This window comes from Sinocyclocheilus grahami, unplaced genomic scaffold, assembly GCF_001515645.1.
Source record: "Sinocyclocheilus grahami isolate Dianchi unplaced genomic scaffold, SAMN03320097.WGS_v1.1 scaffold6.1, whole genome shotgun sequence".
Lineage (NCBI taxonomy): Eukaryota > Metazoa > Chordata > Actinopteri > Cypriniformes > Cyprinidae > Sinocyclocheilus > Sinocyclocheilus grahami.
In genome coordinates, this window is record NW_015505185.1 from 1,285,585 (window position 1) to 1,313,448 (window position 27,864).

Genomic DNA, 27,864 nt, shown 5'->3' on the forward strand with positions numbered 1-27,864 from the left:
ATATGTCTCTAATATGGGAGTGATTTAACACTAGAGCCGCCAGGGGTCGCTGTATACCTAAAACCGCCAGTGGGTAAATTTTACCCACGCACATGACAGCTGTTTCTGAATGGCTAAAGAACATATTATTTCACTGTATTATGCTACTGTCTTCACAAAGATGTGTCTAGAGTCATGAAATGACTGACAACGAGAATTAGAAGGAAGTAAATACATATTTAGGTGGTGTAGCAGGCTATTATAATACAATGTCATTAATCAATATATTAAGATAACCGATGTTATTTAAATTACTGAAATAGCGTATAGACGATAATGAGCAATAATAATTCACCACATTGCATAGGATGATGCAATGACAAATTCAAGCGCACAGCTTCACCTAATTAATTATTAATTTGTTTAGTTATGTCATTTATAATTTGAATTATACAAGAAGAAAAAAAAATCAAGGTTTTATTCATTAGCCTACATCAGATCAGATTTTTTTTCTTCAGGAAACAGGCAGACTAGAATAAATAGCAACACAGAAGCGAACAATAAACAATAGAAATGGCAAAACAAAAATTCAATAATTTTGAACAATTTTGAGTAACATTAGGATAAAACGTCTAAATATAATATATTGATCGCCGTCAGATGCTGAGCCGACAGGACACTTTACTTATCTCCCCACCATCAGACTCTCCATCCCTCATGGCATTTAGTGCTTCTTATATCTCTTCAGCATTCATAAATCGCCTACTTTTACTCATTTTGTCTTTATTTATGAAACTGATAACTGTTAATTCAGTGAGTGAAAGGTGTTGCCTAGCAATGTACTATGTTAAAACATAAGCAGCATGAAAATGACAGCGTGAACATGCAGGCATTATATAGCGGGTAAATTTGACCCACGCTGGTGCTTATAGGTATAAATGCCCCGTTTTTTGATCTGGTTTTATCTAAACAGTTTTTAACAACAGGCGATTGTAAATCACACAATTTTAATAAAAGTCAGTGACTGGGATACTTGAATGTTTTATTAAAAATATTTTATGTACGTTTTAAAAACAGCCACGGGTAAAATTTCCCCCGTGGCGGTTCTAGTGTTAATATGCTGATTTTCTGTGTGTGCAGTAAGCCGGACATGTCTCGTCTGCGGCTGGCAGCCGGCTGTGCCATTCTTCGTCTCTCTCAGGAGCCGTGCTACCATGAGATCATCACCCTGGAGCAGTACCAGCTCTGCGCCCTCGTCATCAACGTAAGACCAACTGCCGGCTCCTTATCTGACTCCATATTGCCCTGATGAACTTACATTTCATCCTAATGTCAAAAACAAGATCCCTTAAAGGGGTCCTAGTGTGCTCTTTTACAAAGTCTTGATTTTGTTTTGGGGGTATACTAGAACAGGCTCTCATACTAGGTTTTTCGAAAAACACATTATTTTTCACACATTTTACATTATTACAACACCTCTCTCCTCAGTCTGACATGAACGGCTCGAATAGTTCCTGTATCAAATGAAGGCCCGCCTTCTGAAATACGAAATGTGCTGTGATTGGTTAGCTGGGCCAGTGTGTGTTGTGATTGGCAGCACTCGGCGCCTGGTCAGGAAATGTCATGCCCCTTGCCATAGCCGCCCTTGCCGCGAGCTTCAGTGTAAATATTGCGTCAAAATCAAATCAATTTAGAGTGTGATTTAATCCCGGATGATTGTAACCACTCTAAGATCATCTGCCTTGGGAAAGCTAGCGTGTCTCCGGCATAGTGATGACACTCGTTGCCTTCTCTAGTGCAGCTCAACCAGGTCTTGTCCCATTCGTCGGTATTTGTGATATCACAAATCTCAGAAAATATGCGTTGTAGTCCAAACGAGTCGTTCATTGTAGTTTTTGAAAAGTGATTTCTGTTGAATAAAATGTCTCCTGTTGAAGTGGACTTTGAACTTTGTAACTTTGCAGATCTTTTTTATGCTCAAACAGCAACATTACAGACTAACTAAAGTTGAAAAAGTGAAAAAGCATAATGGGACCCCTTTAACATCGTTTTAATGGGTTACTCTGCTTTGACTAACAGACTGGTTGTCTAGTGATTCGCTGTGTTCCTGGTCACCAGTCACGCTTTGAAATCTGATTTTATCGGTCAGATAAACTGAACATAAAATTAGAAGTCCGCTTCAGTACCCCAGATTAAATCCATTGAAAATAATGCCTCTCCTACTGCAGAGAGAGGATGTAACCTCATTCACTACTCAGTTTACTTCTATAATGTTTTCTGACTGTTTCGGAGTGCAACAGGATGTTCAACCAGAATAAAATGGCTGTAAATTATTTGGATTGTTGGAAGTGGGTGATTAATATTAAGATGGAGCCAGATCATGTTGCATGTTTGCAAAATCAATGCTTAGGTAGGCTGTGCAGGCTATTGAATAATGTTATTAACTGGCAGCCAAAAAAGGATGTCAGTAGACAAATACTTTCAGAGGAACTGATTAATCTTTCACAATACGATGAGGAATGTGCATTAAAAAAGTAAATGGGGGTCAGTTTGGATTTAATGTTGGCCTATACAGGAAACCAAAAGGTTAGAGTGTCAAACCTTAACAAAAAGATGATCCAGGAGTGGTCAACATTGAACAAGACTGATGGTGGCACTCAACCCCAGGTTACTCGAGGGTTATTGTCCTTGGGAGTGTTTTGTAAGCCACTGAATAAAAGCATCAGCTGAATGACTCATTAGGAACTAATAAATTCTCTTGTTTTTCTCAGGACGAGTGCTACCAGGTGCGACAGGCCTTCGCCCAGAAGCTACACAAAGGTCTGTGCAGATTGCGTCTGCCACTGGAGTACCTGGCTGTGTTCACGTTGTGTGCCAAAGACCCGGTGAAGGAACGCAGGGCGCACGCCCGCCAATGCCTGGTCAAAAACATCAACCTGCGCAGGGAATACCTGAAACAGCATGCAGCAGTCAGCGGTAAGGAGAGCCAGTCAAAATCCGGCACTGAAGGCAAGGGCTAGGAATCGAGAACCAGTTTAGATTTAGTTCATCTTTGTTTATTTATTTCATATAACAAGATATTGTAAGTGATTGGTTTTTAAAGTGTTAATAAGTGTAGACAAGATATCTTTGTTGTGTATGCAATAGTGATGCGCGGATGAGCTAAAACGTCACCCGAATCTGCAGCTTCAAATAAATTATGTATAAGGCTCTGTATAATAGAATTATGTTTAATCAGATCCTGAATTTCGTTGCGGGATTGCGGATACATCACATTACTCATTCCCGCAGCTTTCAACTTTAAAATGAGGGAAATTACTGCAAAACCTTTATTCAATATAGCATGTAGGTTAGATGAGTAAATAAATCCACACAAACCATCAGATGAAAACAGCGTAGGTGATTCAGCTGTACCGCGTCTTCTCTCTTTGACTTTCGCTTCACATGGACGCATCTAGAGCTGCTGTACGCTGCGATAGAAGACTTTAGCTCGCGTTTCGGGACAGTTGACCGAATTGTCAATTGCCTAATCGGTCATTGTTGAATCGTCGCAAAAATTTATTTTCACGTCTTTTTAAGCCATTCGGTACTCGTGCTCTCCAGAGGCGCGTGCGCTCACATTCACATCCAAAGCGCATACTGAGAGTACCAAATTGAGAAAGTACTGTCGGTTTTGTCTTAAGTTAATGTAAACAGTTGCAAAATAAAACGCATGAGTATCAGTATTGGATCCGTGAAATAGGTCTTGTGACAGCAGCCTAATAAAGCTGTGCCGTCTTTTATTAAGGTTAATCAAACTACAAAAGACAGAGAAAATCCCTTACTGCTCTTGACTAAATAATGTTTTGTTGAATAACTTTTAATGTTAATTTACAGTTTATTCAATTTGTGTAGCCTATTTAAAACACATTCACACACTATTTACACACTTGCATCATTAATGATTTATTTTATCCACCCGCGACCCACCCGCAAATAATCAGAATGCATTTTTTTATTACCCGACCCACCCGATCTGCGGATTATCCGCAGTGCCCGCGGATATAACCGCCATCCGCGCATCACTAGTATGCAACAACCATGCGTCTTGTGTTTGAATTAGCAACTCTTCAGCAATTTAGTAATTCATGTAAAATTATGAATTAAAGTGATTCTCCAGTTCATATATATGTTAGGATCTTCACTTTTTGTAGTAAACATAATTTTTGGTTTAAGTGTGCCGTTTATCACCATGATTTCAGTCAGCTTATATAGACTGTCAAATGTTGTTGTTTGTGTAACGAATCGCTGGAAAAAAAACATGTCTAACTTTATAAAAGTGGAAATATTTAGGCACCTCACAATACATTTAGATTTGATACAAGGAGTCACAATTCCATTCCAAATTGATTCACAATGCAATTTTCAACACCAATTATTAACTCATTTTAAAATTGTGACTTTCTTTGGGTTGATTCGAAAGAGAACCACAATGAGTCCATCATTTTGTTTAGTTATTACCATGAATTTGAGAGGTGAGGAGTCTGTTCAAATACTAAAGGAGTCATTCAGGAATCAGAAGCAGAATCAAATTCCCTATTAGAGGCCTTGTGGTGTGTTTTTGTGCTAGTGATCTTTATTAGTTAAAATTCATACATCTTCCAGTACAATGAAATATTTAGCTGCTCAGTTGAGCAGTTCATCAGGGTCATTATGCAAAAGAGGCTGTTGTTATGTCTGTCCTGTCAAGTGGATTCTCCGGTCCATTGTGTTGCTTTCTTCATCTGTTGCTTTTGGAATTAATTCTTTGCACGTCAGCCTTTTCAGTTTTGATTTGTTAGATTCAGACCTTTGGAGGGTGGGAAACTTTTCCAATTGTAATTTATATTCATGAGCCACAGTACAAACCGGGGATATTGTAGAACATTGTGGGTCCTGGAATATTCCCAGATTTTTATAACAAGCATTTGTGTGTACTGCAGAAAAGCTGATTTCGCTCCTGCCGGAGTATGTGGTGCCATATGCAATTCACCTCTTGGTCCACGACCCAGACTACGTGAAAGTCCAGGACATCGAGCAGCTCAAAGACATCAAAGAGTGAGTCCACACAAAGTCCTTCGGCTTCTCTTCCATTTTTAATTGGAGAATGTTTATCTCTTCATTAGGTTGTCATTTCAAGCTCTGAAAATGTCAGATGCGTAATTTGGACGAGATATTCATTACCAATATGTTGCCCTTCAAATGTTCATAAACAGTGGAGAAAATCTGCAGCTTGTTAGATGTTTGTCTGGCTGCCGAAAACACTGATAAATGGTGTTCCAGAGCTGCCATCTGCCTTTAATCTTGAAAATGATGTTTCTCTCTCTCTGTTCCTCTCTCTCTCTCTCTCTCTCTCATATCTTTCCTTTTCCTTCAGGGCTTTGTGGTTTGTTTTGGAGATCCTAATGGCCAAAAATGAAAACAACAGCCATGCGTTCATCAGGAAAATGGTGGAAAACATAAAGCAGACAAAAGATGGACAGTGTCCGGATGATCCCAAGATTAATGAGGTCCGTCTTGTTTCAGAGTGATGCTTTAAATATAAATGATTGTCAGAACTGGAAATGCATTACGTAATAACAAAACATGGAAATGTCTACAGTCAGTATGAACATTATCTCTCCACAGCCCCCTCCTCCAAGACAGCCACCTGTCTATTTAGGATTTATTATAAACATTTCTACACTTGATAATCTTCTAAATTCATACAAATATAATAACCATGTATTGTAAGAATCCAATTTATGGAATAATAATATAACAGACAACTGGTCAAATGTGTGGGGTCAGTACCTTTTTTTTTTTTTTTTTTTTTTTTTTTTTTTTTTTTTTTAAAGAAATAATACTTTTTATTCAGCAAGGAGACATTAAATTGATCAGAAGTGACAGTCTTTCTATAATCTTACAAAATATGTCTATTTAAAATAAAAGATGTTCTTCTGAACTTTCTATTCAAATAATCCTTTCCACAAAAAAGCAGCACCATGTTTTCAACATTGATAAAGGTTTCTTGACCACAAAATCACTGTTTTCAGTGAAAAAAATCAGCTTTGCCATCAGAAATAAATTACATTTTAAAATAGAAACTATTTCACTGTATCACTGTTTTTACTGTATTTTTGATCATATTAAAAAAAAAAAAAAGGTGTAAATGGTGGGGGTTGTTTCTTTTTTTTTTTTTTTTTTTTTTTTTTTTTTTTTTTTTTTAAAGAAATAATACTTTTTATTCAGCAAGGAGACATTAAATTGATCAGAAGTGACAGTCTTTCTATAATCTTACAAAATATGTCTATTTAAAATAAAAGATGTTCTTCTGAACTTTCTATTCAAATAATCCTTTCCACAAAAAAGCAGCACCATGTTTTCAACATTGATAAAGGTTTCTTGACCACAAAATCACTGTTTTCAGTGAAAAAAATCAGCTTTGCCATCAGAAATAAATTACATTTTAAAATAGAAACTATTTCACTGTATCACTGTTTTTACTGTATTTTTGATCATATTAATGCAGCCTCATTTCAGAAATATTTAAAAGATGAAACATGAAAAATGGGAAATCATCGGAATGCACTGAAATGCATTGAACCTGGTTTTATATTTACGTTACATTGTCCTGCTGTTGTTTTCTTGTAGTATTATGAACAGTTGACAATATTTAGTATCTTGCTCTGTGAAAATAAATGAAAATCATAAATAAATAGTTTACACTTCTCACTTCTCAATTCTCTCTCTCCTTGCAGAAATTGTACACTGTGTGTGATGTAGCCATGAACATCGTCATCTCCAAGAGTACCACATACAGTCTAGAGTCACCTAAAGATCCCGTACTGCCTGCGCGCTACTTCACACAACTGGACAAGGTGCTTAACCTGCAGGACCTCCAGTTATAGAAATATCAGGGATTTTTTTTGCTTTAAAAAGGGACAGGAAAGTGGAAGGAGAGAGAGGCAGTAGGGGATTATGATTGGTTTTCAACCCGTGTCTCCCTTGAACAGCAGCTCTTTATTTATGTATCATGAGCACTACACATTTTTAGGCCTTGAAAAGTCACAGACATTTATGAACTATTAAACAATCATTGAAATGTATATAGTGCATATAACTAGCCCTAAAAATAAATGTTCTTTTGAGTGCTATCTATAATGTTTGTTCAAATAGATTTTTCTCCCAGTCGCTCACTAAATCTCGCTGCTTTTCAGAATTTCAGTAACACGAAAAACTATCTGCCTCCTGAGATGAAGTCATTCTTTACCCCAGGAAAGGTACATATTTGCCCTCTATTCTGTGCTTTTAACCTTCTTGGGTAAGACAGGACTGTGAGATTGACTGCCTGATTCTCTCTCTGCAGCCTAAGGCGGCAAACGTGCTGGGTGCTGTGAACAAGCCCCTGTCCGCCACAGGAAAACTGCAGACCAAACTCTCACGCATGGAGACCATCAGCAATGCCAGCAGTAATTCCAACCCCAGCTCCCCTGGCCGCAGTAAAGGACGGTTAGTGTCACAAACTCGCATACATGTGAGCTCATTGATATACACTACTATTTACAAGCTAGGGTCACAATTTTTTTTTTCAGCAAGGATGCATTCAGTTGGTCAAAAGTGACAATAAAAACATTTATAATGTTACAAAAGATTTGTTTCAGATAAATGCTGCTATTTTGAACTATTTCTTAAAGAATCCTGGTTTTCACAACAAACAAAAAAAAGTGGCACAACCTTTTTCAACATTCATAATAATAGGAAGTTTCTTGAGCTACAAATCAGCAAATTAGAATGATTTCTAAAGGATCATGTGACACTGAAGACTGGAGTAATGATGCTGAAAATTCAGCTTTGCATTACAGGAATAAATTACATTTATAAATATAATAAAATAGGGGAAAAAGGTATTTTAAATTGTAGAAATATTACTGTTTTTACTGTATTTTTCTTCAAATAAATACATCGGTGCGCATAGGCGACTGTGCAAAAACAAAAACTAAGAAAATATAACTTAAAATTATAAAGAACTGTGTATAACTAATAACTAATGTTATTTACTTTCAAACAGTAGTGTATATGGAAGATTATACCGTGTTTCAAGAAAATTACATTAGTAATCTGATCTCACTATTGCTTTATTGAAAACGCCATATCATGGCTGTCACATTCTAATCTGTATGCCACTTTTGGAAAATATGTAGTTTAGCACATCCCTAAAAACTACATATTTGTAGCATTATCTGTTCAGTAGCGTAAATTTGTCCAAATGTCCCATAAAACCAGTGGTGGTGTGCATAAACACACAAGCATTATAAATAACATGAGACACACTCCCTCTCCTAAAACTGTAATATTGTTATGAACTCTTAGCTGTCTGCAGTCTGATCGCAAGCCTCGTCTGAATCCGTTTTGGATGTTATTAAAAGTCATTTTCATACTGCAAAATCTGGCTTTGGTATTAACATCCTACTGTGGGCTAAACGAGCTCTTTTGAGGTCACTGCTCAATAATCATAGTGCCTTTCAACGTTCCTGCATGAAGGGTAGGCATGTGATGGTTGTCTCAGAGACGCTTGGTTTCTGAATAGCTGTCATTGAGATTCTTTTGAATGGAGTGTTTCATGGGTCTGCGTCACGAAAACACAATAATTGCTGTGTCCTTTTACCTGTGCCACATCGAAAGAGCACTCTGGGGATGTACTGCTCAATGGCTTTGAGATGACTCATGCCATCCCTCGAGATTTATATTAGCCAAACTCGTAGGTGTCTTTATAATGTGACCAAGATAAACAGCTGAAAAATGACTTGAAGTTTGTTGCTTCAATTAGTAGTTGGGCTTTCAAAACATTTCTACAAACAATCTAAATGCAAAGTTATTTGTCTTGCACTGTGTGTGCTATGGACATGAATGATGGCTCAATGTAGTTATTTATTTTTATTTTTTTAATATATTGTTTGTATTTTTAAATTAAATTATCAGTATGAGTTTAATTAATTTAAATGTATTATCAACACATTTTATTTCTATATGATTTTATGTGTGTCAGTATTATTTTTATGATTTTTATTCATATAAGTTTTTATTTATGATGTACGCTGTAGATTTTCTAAGTTTAGTAAACTTTTGTGAGTATAAAATTGCAGCTTTATTTTATTATTCACAAGAGTTGACTATTTAGCAAGAATATTCTAGAAAATATACCTAGACTTACATTGACACCCTTGCAATTTTATTAGCTTATTTTTAATTTAATGCTAATTTCAAAGATATATTATAATATTGTATTACTTTTAGTGCAATTCAGATAAAATATTATTACACACAAAAATAATTAATATTTTAAATTATATTAAATAATTAATATTTTAAATTATATTAAATATATGAAGTACATAATTGGTAGATTGTGTCAGTGCAGTTTTTTTTAAATATTAAGGATCTTAATGAAAATTAAATAAACTTTTTGTGTGTGTGTATATATATATATATATATATATATATATATATATATATATATACACAAATAATTTTAAATTATATTAAATATATGATGTACATAATTGGTAGATTTTGTCAGTGCAGTTATTTTTTTAAATGAAAATTAAATACACCTTTTTTTTTTTTTTTGACAAAAGAGTTGACTGTTTAGTAATAATAGGCTAAAAAATATCCCTAGACTTACACTGACACCCAAAGTATCTTTGGCACCATGCCAGTAAGTCTTGCATGGGCTTAAACCTAGATTTCTTTTCTCAACCCAGGCTGGACTCTGCTGATGTGGACCACAGTGAGAATGAAGACATTTCAATGAAGAGCCCATCTGAGACCGAAAAGCCCAGCAGGGGGCGCAAGCGGGGTGCCGCAGCCAACCAGGACGACAAGGGTCAGGAGTCCAAGCCCAAGCGGGGCCGGAAGAAAGCTGCCAACACGAGCACTGACGATGCCGAGGACCAGTGGGGTGAAGACAGCAGCATGGCAGAGGCCTCCATGGAGACCGAAGACGAACAGAACAGTCCGCCCAAGAGAGGCCGACGAGGACGGCCCCCCAAATCAGCAGCCTCAAAGGACGAGACGCCCAGCAAGGGCAGGAGGGGTCGCAGGAAGACCGCTCCACCTGCGGATGAAGAAAATGAGGAAGAGCAAGAGGAAGAGGAGGACGATGAGGATGACGCAGGCAGTGAGAATATGGAGGTGAAGCCCAAAGGCAGAAGAGGACGTAAACCAAGGTTAGTAGCTGCCTATATATATGACCTTAATATAGATGATCTGGTACTGAATGTCCTGAATACCCATAAACCCTTTATTCTTAACAAATGGTTATTCACAGAGGGGAGGCAGATACCGCCAGCGATTCTGTGGAATCCACACCTCAGAAAAGGAGAGGACGACCTCCAAAGTCACAGACAGCAGCTAGGAAAGCCAGGTACACAGACTCCTGTTGCTAAAAGCTTTCTGGCATTTTCCCTTGATGCTGCCTGTAGTCTATACATGTGTCTGGGGCTGTTTCATGGGTTTTATTTGACTCATACAATCTGTTTCAGCGGTGGGAGATCAAGAGCTGCTGCCAACCAGGAAGAGGAGTCTGAAGAGGAGATGAACACAGCCCAGCAGAGCGAGGAGGAAGAGGATGAGCCAATGGACTCTTCACCTAAAGTGAGTTTCCTTTCCCCTGAAAACCCATAGTTATGGTTTACAGCTGATTTAAAATTAAAAAAGGGCTTTCTAAGCAAATTATTCATTGAACCTCATTCAAAATGCAAGATAAAATATTGAAATACTTTGGAGACATTTGTAGTAGTAATTGTTTGAAAATAATAGTTGTTTAAATATGTATGGTGTGGTATGAGGAGTATTAAAAAAGAACAAAATAGTTATCTAGTAATCATGAATGATTTTAAGCCATAGAAATGTATTGGGTAGACATCTTCAAAATTATAATAAACATAAATATAATCATTGTTTAAATGCATTAATTCAACAGAATTCTGCTCTGGAAATCCGTATGAAGATTTAAAAAAATAAATCTTTATCAAGTAATCATGAATGATCTGAAGTCATAAAAATTAATTGGGCAGAAATCTTTAGATTTCTAAAACGTAAAAAAATAAATATAGTAAGTGTTTAAATATGAATTCCACAGGAGTTTGCTACAGAAGTCTATATGAAGATTTTTAAAAATTGTAATCTTTATCAAGTAATCATGAATAAGTCATAAAAATTAATTGGGCAGAAATCTTTACATTTCTAATAAATTGAAAAATATAAATTGTTTAAATATTAGTTCCACCTAGAAATCTGCTCCAGAAATTTGTATTAAGGTTGAAAAATATATATATATTTTATCTAGTAATCGTGATGGAAGGTCATGAAAATTCATTGGGCAGAAAATGATACATTCAAGTGCATTCCATGTAGAAATCTGTTGAAGAAAACTGAATGAAGGATTTAAAAAAATCTTTCTTATAACCATGAGTGATGTAAAGTCATAAAAATTCATTCAGCTGAGATCTTGAAAATTATGCATTTAAATATAATTTCATGCAGAAATGTTTAAAAAGTTTACTTTTTTTTTAAAGCCTTTATCTTGTCCAGAAAAATAATATAAATTCATTAGTAAGAAATGGTGAAAGTTCTGAGAATGTGCTAATATGTTTTTGTAGGTGCGACGGAAGGTGGGGAGAAGAGACCGAAGATAAGTGCTTTCAAAGACAAAATGCAAGATTGATTGGAGATTGCTATACTTAAGGAAAAAGTCAGATGAACAGAGTGAACTTGTGAAAGTTTGGACTTTTTGGAGCCATGCATCTGCTTCAGCTGTATTTTGCCGTCTTTTACTGCCGTATGCTTCTGCCTCACCTATCCACCATGACTCGTGGTTTGTTTTCCATTGTTATGTGTGCTGACCATGTGATCTTAATCTTATGAGAAAGAAAGTGTAAATAGTTGTTGGGCTCTTACTTCCCCCCCCCCCCCCCCCCCCCCCCCCCCAATCGGAACAACTTTTAGCAGTACTGTTTGTGTCCCGTGTGTCTTCTGTATATCATTCTGTACTGTGCTACATGAATAACCATTTTGTAGTTCCCTTTTTTATTTGTTCGTCATTGTATCCTTTCTTTTTTTAACCCTTCTCATCTGTGTAATTCTTGTGCGCATATGGTTGTGCATGTGCAAATGTGCCTCTGCAGATAAAAGAAACACTGGTCTGATGATAAATTCACGTATTTGTTACATTTCACAGCCTAGTATTGATTTTTATCAGTGTTTGAAACGGAGGAGATGGTACAGAGCATTGGTTTTTAATATTGGCTGTTGGGAAACAATTGAAGATTCGCCCCCACCATCCAAATCAGTTTTTTTCAGTCTGCTGAACCAATAAAATATTCTGTATAAATAACTTGCATATTTGTTATCGGTAATGTGTTCATTTAGCCAGGGGTTTTCAAATGTTTTGATGCAAAAAGCCTCAAAATATTATGATTGAACTTTCTAAAATATAAAGGCAGAAGTATATTTTCATGTATGTGCATTTATCTGATATATATTTAGGTTTATATTTAGTAAAATATTATCTTTAATTACATTTTTTTTCTACCCACCGTTACAGTACTTTTAGATATATAAACTGTAATGTCAAAATGAGAATAGAATGTAACAAAAAAGTGCATTTCGGCACTTAAAGGTGAATTATTTTCCAGTTTTGACTTCAAAAAATGGGAAAAAACGTGATAATATTAAATTGGCATAATGGCATAAATTAAGCCATTCATAGTTAGGAAAAGTAACACATACAGTTGTATTTTTTTAATAACGATAGTCAAACATCCACAAAAAAATAAAATAAACTACATGATCAGTCCTCAAAATGTTCATTTCAGGACTTTCTAATCTGTCCAGAAGATCCAGTTGCACTTAACATCTTAAGAAACTTTACTGATGATTGGAGGAATGTATCTGAGGGTCTAGCTCAGTTTCTCATGCAATACATTATTTACAAAAGCAGTTTCAATCCACTTGAAATCAGATGACTGCTGACTGGGTGTGGATCTTGCATGCTTTCAGCGTCCTTGCCGTTGCTTTATAAATCTGCATGCATCATTTCAAGTTTGAGGACATTAGGTTTTAAATGATCACTTAACATATTTTTGTAAGATGTAGCAAAAATGGTTTTTCATGGCCTCTCTTTGGGTCCACCAGCTGCTGTGGCATTTACTTCAAAACTCCAAATCCATTAGACCCCATTCAACTGAACAACACGAAGCAGTTTTTGTTCTAGTATAACAGCTTTGTGGAGAACAGTAATTTGCATGTATTCATACACACCCACACTATGAAAGAACTCTACTTAGTGCCAACTGCAAATGAGAAATAGGAAATAAGACAAACAATTCAGTGTTGGTATAAGCAAAAACTCTTAACGACCATTTACACACTGCCAGTAGTCTTGAAATTATTTAGAAGGCGGTATTAATTTAATATCTATAAAGAAAATATCCTAAACCCATCTATCTGTCATTTTACAGCTTTTACAAATCACTGTTGGGTTTTGTGAAACTATCAACACACTGCTCTTTTGTCTCGCATAACAACACGCTGTAGTAAAAGTCTGAATCATCCTTAAGTAAATGGAAATCCTGCTTAGCCTCAATCGCTTGCCGTGTGTCACAGTAGTGTGTGTTTATTGTATTGGGATCACGTGACTGTGCCGACCAATCGGAGTGGCGTATGTTACGCCGCACACTAGCCCTGTGTTCCCTGCGCTCTCATTAAATTCACTCATCCGTCTAGCACAGGGATATCAGATTCATTTAAGCGAGTCGATTCGTTTGGACGGTTTGTTGAACTGTGATTCATCACAGTGTTCCCATGAGTCTCCCAAGTGGCATTTACAGTTTAATTAATACGTTTTTGGTTAAGTTTAATAATTAACTTGTATTATTCATCCACTCTGATGCAGCTTGTAATGTGTTTTTTCCAATCTGCTTGAATTATATTATGCCACAAGCTGCGTTTAAGGCGCCAGTTACCCATCTCTCTATTTTTACTCTACTTCTACTTTTACCACACACTAAGTATACTTCCAAAATACTCTGGAGAAAAATTTCATTTAAGAGATTTAAGAATCATTTGTGAATCGGTTCGACTGAATCATTCAAAAAAGAACCGGTTGAAAAGAATTATTCGTTGGCGAATCGGACATCACTCCAGACTAGGGGTCGAGCGTAGTGAGCATGTATTTATTAACACATCCCCAGCAGTGTGCATCTTGAGCCGGTCTGTTGCACACAGTCGGTGTGGGGTGTCGGTGTTTTATCGCGGTCTTTTACTTTTGACATTAACGTAATGTCGCGAATTAAAGAAACAGCCTGCCGTCGGGGTTGATGCCTCTGCGACTGACAGAGGTAGCTTTGAGAGAGGTAGGTTTGATTCATAGGATGTATACGACGCTAATTCTTGTGTTGCATACAAACATGGGATACAACTTTCAATTGGAAATACATTGATTTGTGTCGCATCGCGTTGAATGACAGTTCTCTGTGTAGTTTGCGCGTGAAGATAAACAGGATCGCCAGTGTGTGAAATGCATGTTCGTTTAATGAAGATTACATCTCTGAAGAAGCTTTCTGTTGGCGTTTTAAACTGTATTCATCAACATCAAGGATCAGCAGGATCTTGTGTCTCATAGTGTAATGTTTCCTGAGAAACATGAATGAATGTACAAGTATTTCCTGTTATTTAAGTAACTGAGATCATATACATTTGCGCACACGTGTGTTTGTATATGTTGTATAAGTGCATCAGTCACATACTTTTATATAACAAAACACACACACACACAATTATATATGCATATAAACCAGTTTTATGCTGCATGCTTGCGTGCTATATATGTAAAAATGTGTGCTTGTTTTCAAAAATATTTATTAATAAGTAGGCTATGTATTAAAAATCTATATTTTATATTGTTCATAGCCTATATAAATATTTTACCATGTTTTCATTTATTTGTAATAATGTGTCTCTCTCTCTCTCTCTGTGTGTGTGTGTGTGTGTGTGTGTGTGTGTGTATACTGTACATAATCATTTATACACACACACACACACACTGCTGCATACTATCAAGTTCTTATTTAATAAGCTATTTAAGTTAAATCTGCTGCATCAGTTAGGGGAAACTTGCACGGAGTAGTAAGTCTATCAACGGATAAATTACTAAACACTGAAAGTCTTTATCGTGTATTCCACATTTCCATTGACACACACTGCTGCATACTATCAAGTTCTTATTTAATAAGCTATTTAAGTTAAATCTGCTGCATCAGTTAGAGGAAACTTGCACGGAGTAGTAAGTCTATCAACGGATAAATTACTAAACACTGAAAGTCTTTATCGTGTATTCCACATTTCCATTGGAACTGAGTCAGAGCCACTGTTTCTCTGTAAGAGAATAGTGGTCTGGCGGGTATTGCTTGTTTCTAAATTTAGATGTTGCTGTTCAGTATTCTCCCAACATCCAGCTTGCAGCTGGTTACATAACGCCTGTCGAGTTGAGCATTTTAATGAATTGAAGGGACAGTCGGATGCGATCTGAGTCTCGTCAGGGCTGTGTGAGGTGATGGAGCCGTAGCGCTTCTCTCCCATCCTTCTGTCAGCGGGTGTGATCTTAAAATAGTCTCGTAATGAGGGACCCTCAGTGTTCTCGGCAGAACGGAGCCGACTGCAGGGTCCGAAGGGAGATGAAATCATAATGCTCCAAACAGAAGGCCTCCAGAAAGTCACGGTTTTGCATTGACAAGAGGTTTGATATTTTCTAAAGGTGCATGCGTTGGAGCGACACCAAGCAGTTGACATCTTTCAGTGAGGTGCCATTTCTAAGGTCGCCGTCCACTATCTCTTTATTTGATGCAGTGCGGCCTTGATGACCTTTAATATTGCTTACTTGTTGACAAGACTCTCAAGGCCAGAGAGCCAGCGCAAGTCTAAAATGACTTCTCGGAAACAATTGTGGTGAGGATATTTTGCCATGGAGAGAGAATCTGTGCGAATGCAGCCCTTGCAGTTATTTATTATTGTATTTCATTTCCAAAAGGGCCCCGTTTGAATATTTTATGATCACAAATGACCATAATAACTAAAGGCTATCTTTTTCTCTGTAGAAAATATGAGAGACGCTTACCTATGCAATGATTTGGAATGTTGCAGTGTGGTTGCTAGGGTGTTCTTCATGGTTTCTAGTAGTTGTTTACTGGCCAGAGTCAAAATATATTTCTTGTGTCCCTTGTTTATGGATTTTTTTTTTTTTGGTGCAAAAAATTTAATTTGCACCCCAATTTCTTCCTTAAAGGGATCATTCACCCAAAAAATGAAAACTCTTAATTACTCACCCTCAGCATTTTTAGTCATTTTCGCGGATTTGTGTGAACAGGGATTGTTGTCGTCTGAACATGAAACTATTTAAAAACGCAAAGCAAAAACCTTTCAGTTTTTAGCACAATCATTGTTGTGTAAACATACCCTTAGAAAAACATTGCGTGATTTGACATTATCAATCTGGAATTGATTGAATGGTGAGAAATAAAAAATTACATAGTTTACTAAAATAATCACGCAAAGCTCCCTGTTGTCTATTTTGAAGGAATAGTTCACCCAAAGAAGAACATTTGCTGAAAATATACCTACTCACAGGCCATCCAAGATGCAGATGAGTTTGTTTGTTCATCGGAACAAATTTAGCTGTACATCACTTACTTGCAATGGATCCTCTGTAGTGAATGGGTGCCGTCAGAATGAGAGTCCAATCATCTGATTAAATACATCACAATAATCCGCAGACCTGTGAAGTGAAAGCTACGGTTTGAAGTTTAAAAACATCTTAATGATGTATTTGTTTATTACAAACATGTTTGTATCAGCTGTTTGGACTCATTCTCATGGCACCCATTCACTGAAGAGAATCCATTAGTGAACAAGTGATATAAATCTAAATTTCTTTCTCTCTTTTTTTAATTGCGATAACTTACACCAATGAACAATTCACAAAACGTGCATTACAGAAGCAGTTTTGATTTTATTAGAACTTTAAAAGACCTATTGTGCAAGATGCTACCAAAAACAACCATCTTCTTGCTTGGAAATGTACATTTCTGTATTCATTTATTTATTTTGGCCTGCACATCACACACCTTCTGTCAAGTCGCACACATACGACCAGCCCACATGCTGCTGTGTTGTCTCTTATGGCTCATCTGCGATTTCAGCTGTGGAGTTTCCCCTTTAGGGCAACGTGATTCAGCTGAAGGGCTTTCTGGTTTTACATAACAGTCAGCAGACTACATTTCCAAACCACTGAGGCATTATGAAATAACAAGAAAATCTTATTTTCATTGAAATATCCCAAAAGGTCAATTGCTTATTCACAATGGCTTTGTTATACAATCCAAAACCACTGTTTATAGATTCTGGTTATGTGTTTAGTAATAGTGAAAATGGGATAAAACGGTATTGCATTCGTACTTTGCAGACTTGTCCAAACCCTTCTGGCAGCCAACATGACAGTCTCATCGATTTGCTGGCCGGACCATGAGATTATTGACCGAAATGCAGGATAGTAGATCACCATCGAATGTGGATTTGCTTCGAAATGTTCTCTTATTGATCCGTGACTTCAGTTCTCAACTCGCAACAACTCAACCTGCTGAAAGGCAATTAATTTAGTTTTACAGCTGAATGCAAATTCATCTGGTGTTATAGGTCACATACTTGACAATAAATAGATAAATAAAGCACAACCTGAAAAGCTGATGCATTTAGTTTCAAGAGTAGCAGTTATATGACAGCCGAGGCTTTGAAAACAGATCAGAGGTGGCAGCACAGTTTGAAAAGCACCGTCCACTCTGCATTTCAATTATGCTGCGCGGGCTGCAGTCTGCAGATCTGATTAATTACATGATGTGTTGATTAATCTAATTAATTGCAAATTACATTTGGCTGTGAAAATGCCCCCAAAAGATTATTTAAAGCTATTTTTGTGTTAAATGAGAATGTATTAAAGAGGTCATCGGATGCAAAATTCACTTTTACTTGTTTGAACTGAAATGTGTGTTGGCAGTGTGTGTACACAACAACCCTATAATGATAAAAATCCACCCAGTGCTTTTTTAAAAATCTCGATAAATCCAAACCCCTTTCTCATATCAAGCCGTTCTCAGATTCTGGCAGTGTTACATCACACTGGGCAAGGCCCCTCCCAACGATAGTTGATTGACAGTGGTGTATTATCACAGACCTTCCCTGAGTGAGCTGTCATCAGTCCACCATTGTTTCGACGCCGAAGCGGTTGTATACAAGAATGACTCCTAAGCGATTGAGGTGTTCTGTTGCTGGATGTAATAATGAACATAGCAGTCGTCATTTACTCCCGACATCTGAGCCGCTGAAGACGCAGTGTATTACATGTGTTTTTGAAGGGAATGTGCCCCCGATCTACATAAATGCGTCTGTTCGCACGAATCATTTGTGAACCAGCTTCACCTACAGAAGAAGTGAGTGTACGTTTTTTTTAAATGAATCTTTGCAAATCGCCTTTCCTAATAATGTACTAGTTAGCAAGTTTCACGATGAATGTGGCGAAAGTTTGCAGTCTCTCAGAGAGCGACTCGGAAGAGAGTGGCAGGGTGAGCAGAGCTCTTTTGCATTTAAAGGGGTCATATGATGCGATTTCAAGTTTTCCTTTCTCTTTGGAGTGTTACAAGCTGATTGTGCGTAGATAAGATCCCTGAAGTTGCAAAGACTAAAGTCCCAAAACCAAAGAGATATTCTTTATCAAAGTTAAGACTCTGCCACGCCCCCCTAAAACGGCTCGTTCTAACACGCCCCCACATATCTACCTCACTATGTGGAAATATTAGCATAATGTTCACTTGCTATTGACTGTTCAAATGCAGAGTTTTGCGCATCGTGTGTGTGCGCGAGCGAACGAGAGAGAGAGAAAGAGAGAGCGTGCGCGAGAGAGCGAGGGGGGGGGGGTCACATCACATCACAGTGGAGTCAGCTGTCTTAACCGTGGCTTGTGTACTGCACACATACCAGCTTCATCACTGTGTCTGTCAAGCGACTCTGTTCCCCTTTCGGGCTCTGTCTTGAACATTAAAGCATGTCAGCATATTCTGTTACACCAAATACACCAAATAATGATCTTTAAAAAAGCATCATATGACCCCTTTAAAGGAACAAAAAAACACGGCTTGCTGTGAACAGAGCTGTTTTTGACAGGGTAAAAAGGGTGTTGGTTTACACTACTATTGAGAAATTTGAACCAAAGTATGTTATAGACTTTTCATTATGACCCTAAAGAATCATATCAAACTGTGGAAAATGGGCATCCGATGACCCCTTTAAGTAGACATTACAATCAGTAGCTTTAGAAAGAAATATTTAATTTCATTCAACATAAAATTTTTAACACATAAACGTTTAGGCTACAACAGCCTAACATAAAAGACTATAATATAGACTTTTTAACATGTTTACCCCCCAATTTACATCCTATCTGTGTTTAGGCTACAACGCCCTAACATAAACTATGGAACATAGTTTTTTTTAATGACAATTAAGCACATTTTGCCCAAAATGTATTTATAAAAAATTATCAATATTATTAGATTAAATATAATTCTTAGTTAAATATAGCATTTTTTTATATTTATTAATTTATTTCAATTAATTATTATTTAGCACATTTTTATTATATAGACTTTTTAACACATTTCCCTCACAATTTACATCCTATCTGTGTTTAGGCTACAACTGCCTAACATAAACTATGGAACATAAAAGAAGATAATTTGAGAAACATTTTTTTTTTTTGTTCATGCAATGGAAGTCATTGGTAACCAAAACAGCTTTGTTACAACAGTCTTCAAAATACCTTCTTTTATGTTCCACAAAAGAAAGTAAGTCATTTAGGTTTGAGTAAATGATGACATAATTTAAAAAAAATTTGGGTGAACTATCCCTTTAAAGTTTTTTCCTCCTTTTTTAATGAAATAATACTCTAAATAAGAAACTAAATCTGCCAGCAGGTGGCCTTAAATTCCTTTACGAGTCATTTAATTCACTCGATTTGTTCAAACGGCTGATTCATTCAGGAATTCAGTAAATGGCTCACTTTATGAATAGGCTTGAATCATTGGTTCACATGATTTGTTCAAACGGCTGATTCATTCAGGAATTCAGTAAATGGCTCACTTTATGAATAGGCTTGAATCATTGGTTCACATGATTTGTTCAAACGGCTGATTCATTCAGGAATTCAGTAAATGGCTCACTTTATGAATAGGCTTGAATCATTGGTTCACATGATTTGTTCAAAACACGGATTCATGCAGAAACTAAACATCGCTGTGTTGCTCGGAGACGTGCAACAATTCTGCTATGGCTTTAAAGGTAGTATGTTCTCTGCAAAATTGAGCAAAAACATAATATTGTGTTTAAAATATATCAATATCAACTTCTTATTTTCTAAACTGTTATATAAAATCACATTTAAACTAGTGATATTCAGGACAGAAACAGCACTAGTCTGATATTGCTCTTCCTGCTTGTGTGATAGGCTATCGCTTACCATGTGATATAAATATGAGACAAAAGCTCATACAAAGGCATTTTTCCCACCAATATCTTGAATTTTAGGGCACAGCTGCATTTATGGAGTTGCTGCCATGCATCATATTTGTCAACAATCAACTGTATGTAATGTAAGATGATGTACATGTCTGGGGGTGGGGCCAGTGCATTGTGTTAAAATATTTTAATCTCGTTATTTTTTCATAACTAATTAGTTAAGTCAACGCGTTAAACTGACAGCCCTAATATATACATATATTTACACACATATTTGACAAGGATTTCCACAAAACTGTCAGTGAGTGAAAATCAGGGCTAAAATCGTGCAGTGTAAACGTGTAGTTGAAAATAAGCAGAATCAATGATAATCAGGTAAACTACTACCAAGGTAGGAGCAAACTGGGTGAAGACATGCTTTTTGGGGTGTTTCATAGTGCCGCAAATACCAGTAAACTGACTATCCCAAACTGTAGCAAATCACCTTGCATGATTCATTTAAATACTCTCCTCCCATAAATCTTGCATCTGAACAGGAAACTCCCAATAAAAGAAAAAACACTAAAGTCAACAAAAACACACCTTCTCATTGCTAATGTTTCACAGTCTGTCTCTAGTAACCCTGTTGAAAAAAACAGCATATGCTGGTTAGGTTTGTTTTGAAGTATGGCAGCTGGTTTGAGCTGGTTTAAACTGGTCCTGAGCTGGTTATGAGCTGGTCCTCATCAGGAGCTAGTTGCTTAGGACCAGCACATGACTAGGCTTGAATCATTGGTTCACATGATTTGTTTAAAACGCGGATTCATTCAGAAACTAAACACCGCTGTGTTGCTCGGAGATGCACAACAATTCTGCTGTGGCTTTATAGGTAATATTTTTGTTGGCAAAACTGAGCAAAAACAGACAATATTGTGTTTAAAATATAACACAATATTAACTTCTTATTTACTGAACTGTTGAATTAAATCACGTGCACTCGTTATATTCGGGACAAACAACACTCTGCTCTCGCTGCTCATGTGATATCGCTTATCATATGATATAAATATGAGAAAAAACCTCATACAGGAGGTTTATACACAAAAACCTCATACTCAAATTTATGAAAATTGTGTCAGTGTCCAAATATATATGGACCTGACTGTATATCCTCCAGGCTCATACTGCTGTATAGAAGCAACCAATCAAAATATCGTATTGAATTCATTTTTTTTAGAAATGGCTGTGAAACCAAAGCATTAAGCAGAGGGCGACTCAATCTTTAGGTCTCATTTCGTGTCTCTCCTCCTCCCTCTCTGTCTGGCGAAGTGGTGAAGATGCTCTGTGGGGTTTAATAGAGAGCAGCATGGACGAGGCTGCCAGCCAGCTGGAGAGAGACCATGTTCACAGCGTGTACGAGAGGATCGCACCCTACTTCAACGACAGCCGCTACAAAGCTTGGCCCAAGGTCAAACAGTTCCTGCTAGAGCAGGAGCCCGGCAGCATCGTGGCGGATGTCGGTAAGGCTTCGCATTCTGTCTTTAATGTCTCTCAAGCGAGAAATAAAACTCTCAGAATAGCAAGATCAATATGCTTTTACTAGTGTCAAAGTCACGCTTTCTTTGTAAACAGTCATCGTGTACTATGGCTGAAAAGAAACGCATGTAATCTTGTCTTTATTCTTTTGCCTGGAAAAACTTAATGGCCCGTTATCACATACAGACTTAGCAGACAGGAGCGCTGTTTGAAAGGAAATGCAATTATTCATATTAAAGTTTAATAAGGATGAATGGGCACCAAAGTTATTACAGTACGGCACTGGAAAAACAACCCAGTGAATCATCCATGAGGGAAAAACAATTTTATGTTTTTGATTCATTTCTATGACATGCACTGATTACTTTTTTAATTATTGCAGGATGTGGCAATGGCAAATATCTGCACATCAATGAGGATATCTTTAAGTTGGGCTGTGACGTGTGTCGGCCGTTGGTGGACTCTGCGTGGAGTCGAGGTCACGAGGTGCAGCTTTGCGATGGCCTGCGTTTACCCTACAGAGACGGCTGCTTTGATGCAGTGCTCTCCATTGCAGGTAACGCAGCAAAATAAATACCCTAAAACATTTGGATGGATTCATTCTGATTCTCATTTACATTCATTTAATGATTCCGTTATTTAAATATTACATTAATGAGTCTGTAAATAATAATGATTCTTTCAGTAATCATAATAAACCTCAAAACGGTTATTATATGATATATAATTGTATATATAAAAGGTTATTATATAATTATTTTAAAACTTCAGTTCAGTTAGTTTTTAACTGATTAATAATCATCATAGGAAAAAAATACTGAGACAAATTAATTCTCTACTTCTTACAATCCAATATTTATATTATTCATTTAAAAATTAATTGGACTTAAAAAATGCATAAAACGGAGAAAGCACACATATAGTATATATCTCGACTAAATACATTTTAATCATATAATTTACAATTTTTGCATAGACAAACATCTTAACATTCACCATTTTGATGTGTATTTTTGTCATTTTTGTTAGTAATTGTTTAGTTCTTTAAATGTCTATACAGTTTTTTTTTTTTTTTTTTTTTAAATGTTCAGTTTGTTATTTTAAAACATTAAGTTAAACTAAATGAACATGAGAAATGTTTACACTGAACTAGCTAAAATATATATATATATATATTTTGGTAATATTTTATTTTATTTCATTTAACGTTTATTTTATTTCAAGTAATGTAAATAGTTTTAGTTAACTATAATACCCTGACATTCAATTTCATTCTGGTTCTGATGCAGATTCCACTTAATGAGTCTGTTCATTAAGGATTCCATTATTGATTGTTTTAGTACTTTTGAGGAAGCACTTTATTTGTTACTTTTAGTTCAGTGAATAAGTGAAGAACTGTTCTGATTGATTCAGTGAGTCATTAGAATGATTCAACCTGACAGAGCACAAGTTTATGAATATTTTTTTTTTTACCAGAATCACAAGAATCAACTCATTAGAGTCATTTGTTTGTGAATGGTCCACACTAGTTGTGCTTTCTGTTGCTGCGTGCAACCAGCAAGAACTACTATCTTAATTCCCATCCATATTAGGCATTAAACTAGTCAAAATTATTTCACATTTCAATGAATTACAACGATTTTTCTTTCCTTTTATGCACATCCATGTTTTATTTTAGTGCAGAATGTATTGGAACAGTAAAAGGAACATGCAGTGCGGACATCTGCGTTACAGGCTCTGACATGAGATCATTAGCATAATGATCTATGAGGATGTGCATTTATAGGAGCACAATTCATAATGTCATACACCCACATTAACACTAGTATTTCCACGATCCAACCATTTAATTTCAATCAGCTGGTAGTGCTGCCATTAATTTGAAATGGAGCGGATATATAGGTTTATTTAGGCTTTATGAGGTGGAGGAAACAAGAGGTGTTACTAGGCTACAGGAGATGAGTGCTTCTTGGAAGAGGCCGGGGAGTATTTGTTGTCAGGCTGTACAGCTGGGTCACCTGGCAACCCCTCGTGAATCCTCAGAGAGAAGATTAATGTGCCCATTGATGATATCAGAGTCTCATAATGGTTTAAACACTCTGAAAGCCCCCACTAAACGCAGGAAACAGCCCACCGCTATGAGCTGGGCTTTCTGCATTGATTTTTGGTTTTATATGGACAATTTTCACAAGACTGTGATGACGCGTTTAACCGTCATCGGCATCGTAAATCCTCAATTTTTTCATATTTGTATTTTTGAAAAAATGCATGTACATTTATAACACTATTCTTTGTATTATATCACCTTTGCATCAAATTACAAAAAAACTGTTAACACTAATGCGAGGGTGTGTCTAATGCAGTGTCTATGTGAGGGACGGTAAATTTGACATTGTTCTCTCTTCTTCTTATTATTTTTCCAGCTCCTAAACCTGTATTTTATTTCTTAATTGGAAAAAATTCTCTCTCTCTCTCTCTCTCTCTCTCTCTCTATATAGATATATATAGATATATATTATAATTCTATATATTCAAATGTTTTAGGTCTAATGCAGCGTCTATGTGAGGGACGGTAAATTTGACATTGTTCTCTCTTCTTCTTATTATTTTTCCAGCTCCTAAACCTGTATTTTATTTCTTAATTGGAAAAAATTCTCTCTCTCTCTCTCTCTCTCTCTCTCTCTATATAGATATATATAGATATATATTATAATTCTATATATTCAAATGTTTTAGTGTGCATATTTTTATTTTTATAAACTAATTAAAATTTTTTTTTTTCTAATTTAAAATTATTGTTGCTATTGTTTTATTATTATTGTTGTTGTTATTATGAATAATAATAATAATCAACAGTATTGTTGTGGGATATTGACTCGCTGAATCAATATAATATTTTTAATTATAAGTAATATTTAAATAAATTATTTGCATATGAAAAACATTAAGAATACTATATTTAGTTTGATTCAAATGTTTTTAGTGTGCATATTTTTATTTGAGTTTTTAATTTAAAATTATTATTATTATTATTATTATTATTAATAACAATCAACAGTATTGATGTGGGACATTATTGAATTGAGACAATATTGACTCGTACTGAATCAGTACATTATTTTAAATTATACCAATGAAATACCATGCCAATGAAAAATATTAAAATAACAATTTCACTGTGTGTGTGTGTGTGTGTGTATATATATACAGTGGGGAAAAAAGTATTTAGTCAGCCACCAATTGTGCAAGTTCTCCCACTTAAAAAGATGAGAGAGGCCTGTAATTTTCATCATAGGTATACCTCAACTATGAGAGACAAAATGAGAAAAAAAATCCAGAAAATCACATTGTAGGATTTTTAAAGAATTTATTTGCAAATTATGGTGGAAAACAAGTATTTGGTCAATAACAAAATTTCATCTCAATACTTTGTTATAATATACCCTTTGTTGGCAATGACAGAGGTCAAACATTTTCTGTAAGTCTTCACAAGGTTTTCAAATGTTTTTAGTGTGCATATTTTTATTTGAGTTTTTAATTTAAAATTATTATTATTATTATTATTATTAATAACAATCAACAGTATTGATGTGGGACATTATTGAATTGAGACAATATTGACTCGTACTGAATCAGTACATTATTTTAAATTATACCAATGAAATACCATGCCAATGAAAAATATTAAAATAACAATTTCACTGTGTGTGTGTGTGTGTGTGTATATATATACAGTGGGGAAAAAAGTATTTAGTCAGCCACCAATTGTGCAAGTTCTCCCACTTAAAAAGATGAGAGAGGCCTGTAATTTTCATCATAGGTATACCTCAACTATGAGAGACAAAATGAGAAAAAAAAAATCCAGTATATATATATATAGGTAATTAAAATAATATATAAATATATAAGGTAATTAATAATAATAATAAATGCTGAATTAAACAGGTAGTCAACAAACTAATAATAACTAATGATTCTCTACTTTGTAAACCCAACAACTATATGAACATTAAAAATGCATTATTAAAAAGGTGGCTATAAATATATAGCTTTAAAGTTGACTAAATGATTCATATTTGTAATAAAATTGATTGCATACATGGCAAAAATATGGGTTTTATGGTAGTGTATAGGGTGAATAACAAATTAAATTCTGGGTAGAACTATTCCTTGAAATCAGTAGAATATATATCAATGACCTATGAATACAATTTCTTTCAATTGTTTAGTCATCCACCACATGTCCACCAAAGAACGGCGTGTCCGAGCAATAAAAGAGATGGCGCGCACCCTGCGTGTGGGAGGGCGGATCATGATTTACGTTTGGGCCATGGAGCAGAAGAGGCGCAAGTTTGAGAAGCAGGACATCTTCATTCCCTGGAACCCCAATCCCCCTTTATCTCCTGCCCTCAGAGAGCGAGGCAACGGAACCCAAAGCGTCAGCGACGACTCCGCTTCCAGCGACAAGCACAGGAAAGTGAGAAGCACATCCTCCATGGTGGACGAATCAGGAGACTTGATCAGCCCCGGCCAGCAGAAACCGCAAAGGCTTTGGTTCTTCTCCAGATCTTTGGATTCAGTGCTGGACTTCACCAGCCTGACCGTGTCCCGCTCCTCTTCCAGCACTTTACAAACCCCTGTCGATGAAGCATCGGAAAGCAGAAGCCGGCGAACTAGCAGTAGAGGTCTCATCAGGCAGATGTCCAGCCTCTTTTCATCCTCTTCCAGAACCAGTCTAGAAGAAGACGTCTTCATCTCGGATCCCAACGAACAGGTCCATAAAAATGACAACAGAAGTTCTGGGAATGGAAATGAGACTGTTCCTGTGGAGCTCGTCCATGATTGTTCTGCAGTACCATTGCCTGACTTGGTGTCCTACCAGAGGGATCAGTCAACTCTTGAAGGACACGTGGAGGTAGATGGTAAATTGAGCCAACAAGAGCCCTTGCAGAGGCAGGAAAGCACAGCGTCTCTTCTGGAAAGCGATGGGATGAGTGGACAGAGCAGCGAACAGCTGAAGGACTCTTGTCTGAGATACTACCACGTATTCAGGGAAGGAGAACTGACACAGTTGATCCAAAACCATGTTGACGAGCTCCATGTTCTGCACACTTACTTGGATCACGCCAATTGGTGCGTAGTGGCTGAGAAGGTCCAAGTCTGGAAGGTTTAAATCTCAATTTAAATGTTTTAATTAATAATATCCGTTTTGAGGTCTTTAAAAGTTTTAGTTTGAGATTTTTAAGTATTGGGACCAGAGAGCTAATATTTAGCTAACATTAGCTGTTCAGTATCAGTGGCAATAACAAGCAAGGTATCGATGCTTTGACGTGACCAGTGTTGGTCCAAGTCGTAACACTAAAGCTAGTCGTACTTTAAAATTTGCTATTCTAAAATGTAGCTTTAGTCTCCATTCTTTGTGATGTCTTAAGTTTTGAGTTGAAAATAATTGACTTCACTTGCACTGATTTTAATGGTGTATCACTATTAACTGTCTTAAGCAATGCCTGCCTGAAAAAGAAAGCATAGCACATCATTTTTCTGAACCAAACAATGTGAGCACATTTTCTTATAGAAGGCTCTTCAGGAGTTTGTCTGTGTAGGTGTTGTGTTGTGTGGTTAGTATTAGCTGTTGTGTTGTGCTCTGAAGCTTTTAAACAAGATTTTAACTAGTCGAAAGCTTGTTAATAGATTACACAAGATGTATGTTTGTATTTATGGTAGTGTATAGGGTGAATAACAAATTAAATT

General features: G+C 36.3%; 2 protein-coding genes across 5 annotated transcripts in view; both read left to right on the forward strand.

Moving 5' to 3' along the window:
* The window catches only part of LOC107587120 (sister chromatid cohesion protein PDS5 homolog B-like), a 44,278-nt gene extending 32,315 nt beyond the window's left edge, over positions 1 to 11,963 (forward strand). For 2 of the 3 annotated variants that reach the window (XM_016274764.1, XM_016274771.1), the window contains exons 24-34: positions 1,120 to 1,243; positions 2,751 to 2,955; positions 4,941 to 5,055; positions 5,375 to 5,507; positions 6,738 to 6,857; positions 7,197 to 7,259; positions 7,346 to 7,488; positions 9,741 to 10,205; positions 10,307 to 10,402; positions 10,521 to 10,632; positions 11,640 to 11,963. In XM_016274764.1, coding sequence (XP_016130250.1) covers positions 1,120 to 1,243; positions 2,751 to 2,955; positions 4,941 to 5,055; positions 5,375 to 5,507; positions 6,738 to 6,857; positions 7,197 to 7,259; positions 7,346 to 7,488; positions 9,741 to 10,205; positions 10,307 to 10,402; positions 10,521 to 10,632; positions 11,640 to 11,675 — 1,612 coding nt within the window. In that variant the 3' untranslated portion in view covers positions 11,676 to 11,963. The remainder of the gene's footprint in view (positions 1 to 1,119; positions 1,244 to 2,750; positions 2,956 to 4,940; positions 5,056 to 5,374; positions 5,508 to 6,737; positions 6,858 to 7,196; positions 7,260 to 7,345; positions 7,489 to 9,740; positions 10,206 to 10,306; positions 10,403 to 10,520; positions 10,633 to 11,639) is intronic. The other variant, XM_016274779.1, reaches the window with a different exon arrangement.
* A 2,211-nt stretch (positions 11,964 to 14,174) lies between these two features.
* LOC107587137 (probable tRNA methyltransferase 9-like protein) lies at positions 14,175 to 27,819 on the forward strand. 2 transcript variants are annotated; one of them, XM_016274794.1, is made up of 4 exons: positions 14,175 to 14,393; positions 21,907 to 22,097; positions 22,496 to 22,669; positions 26,343 to 27,819. In XM_016274794.1, exons 2-4 carry the CDS (start codon positions 21,944 to 21,946, stop codon positions 27,284 to 27,286), a joined length of 1,272 nt encoding a protein of 423 aa, XP_016130280.1. In that variant the 5' UTR covers positions 14,175 to 14,393; positions 21,907 to 21,943; the 3' UTR covers positions 27,287 to 27,819. The 2 variants fall into 2 exon arrangements, with proteins under 2 accessions (XP_016130280.1, XP_016130288.1); XM_016274802.1 differs by having other exon boundaries at positions 21,915 to 22,097.
* Positions 27,820 to 27,864: the final 45 nt, after the last annotated feature.

Coding starts and splice junctions, on each gene's coding strand:
- LOC107587137 (XM_016274794.1), top strand. CDS start 21,944: ATGGACGAGGCTGCCAGCCAGCTGGAGAGAGACCATGTTCACAGCGTG. Junction 22,098..22,495: donor CAGCATCGTGGCGGATGTCG/GTAAGGCTTCGC, acceptor TAATTATTGCAG/GATGTGGCAATGGCAAATAT. Junction 22,670..26,342: donor TGCAGTGCTCTCCATTGCAG/GTAACGCAGCAA, acceptor TCAATTGTTTAG/TCATCCACCACATGTCCACC.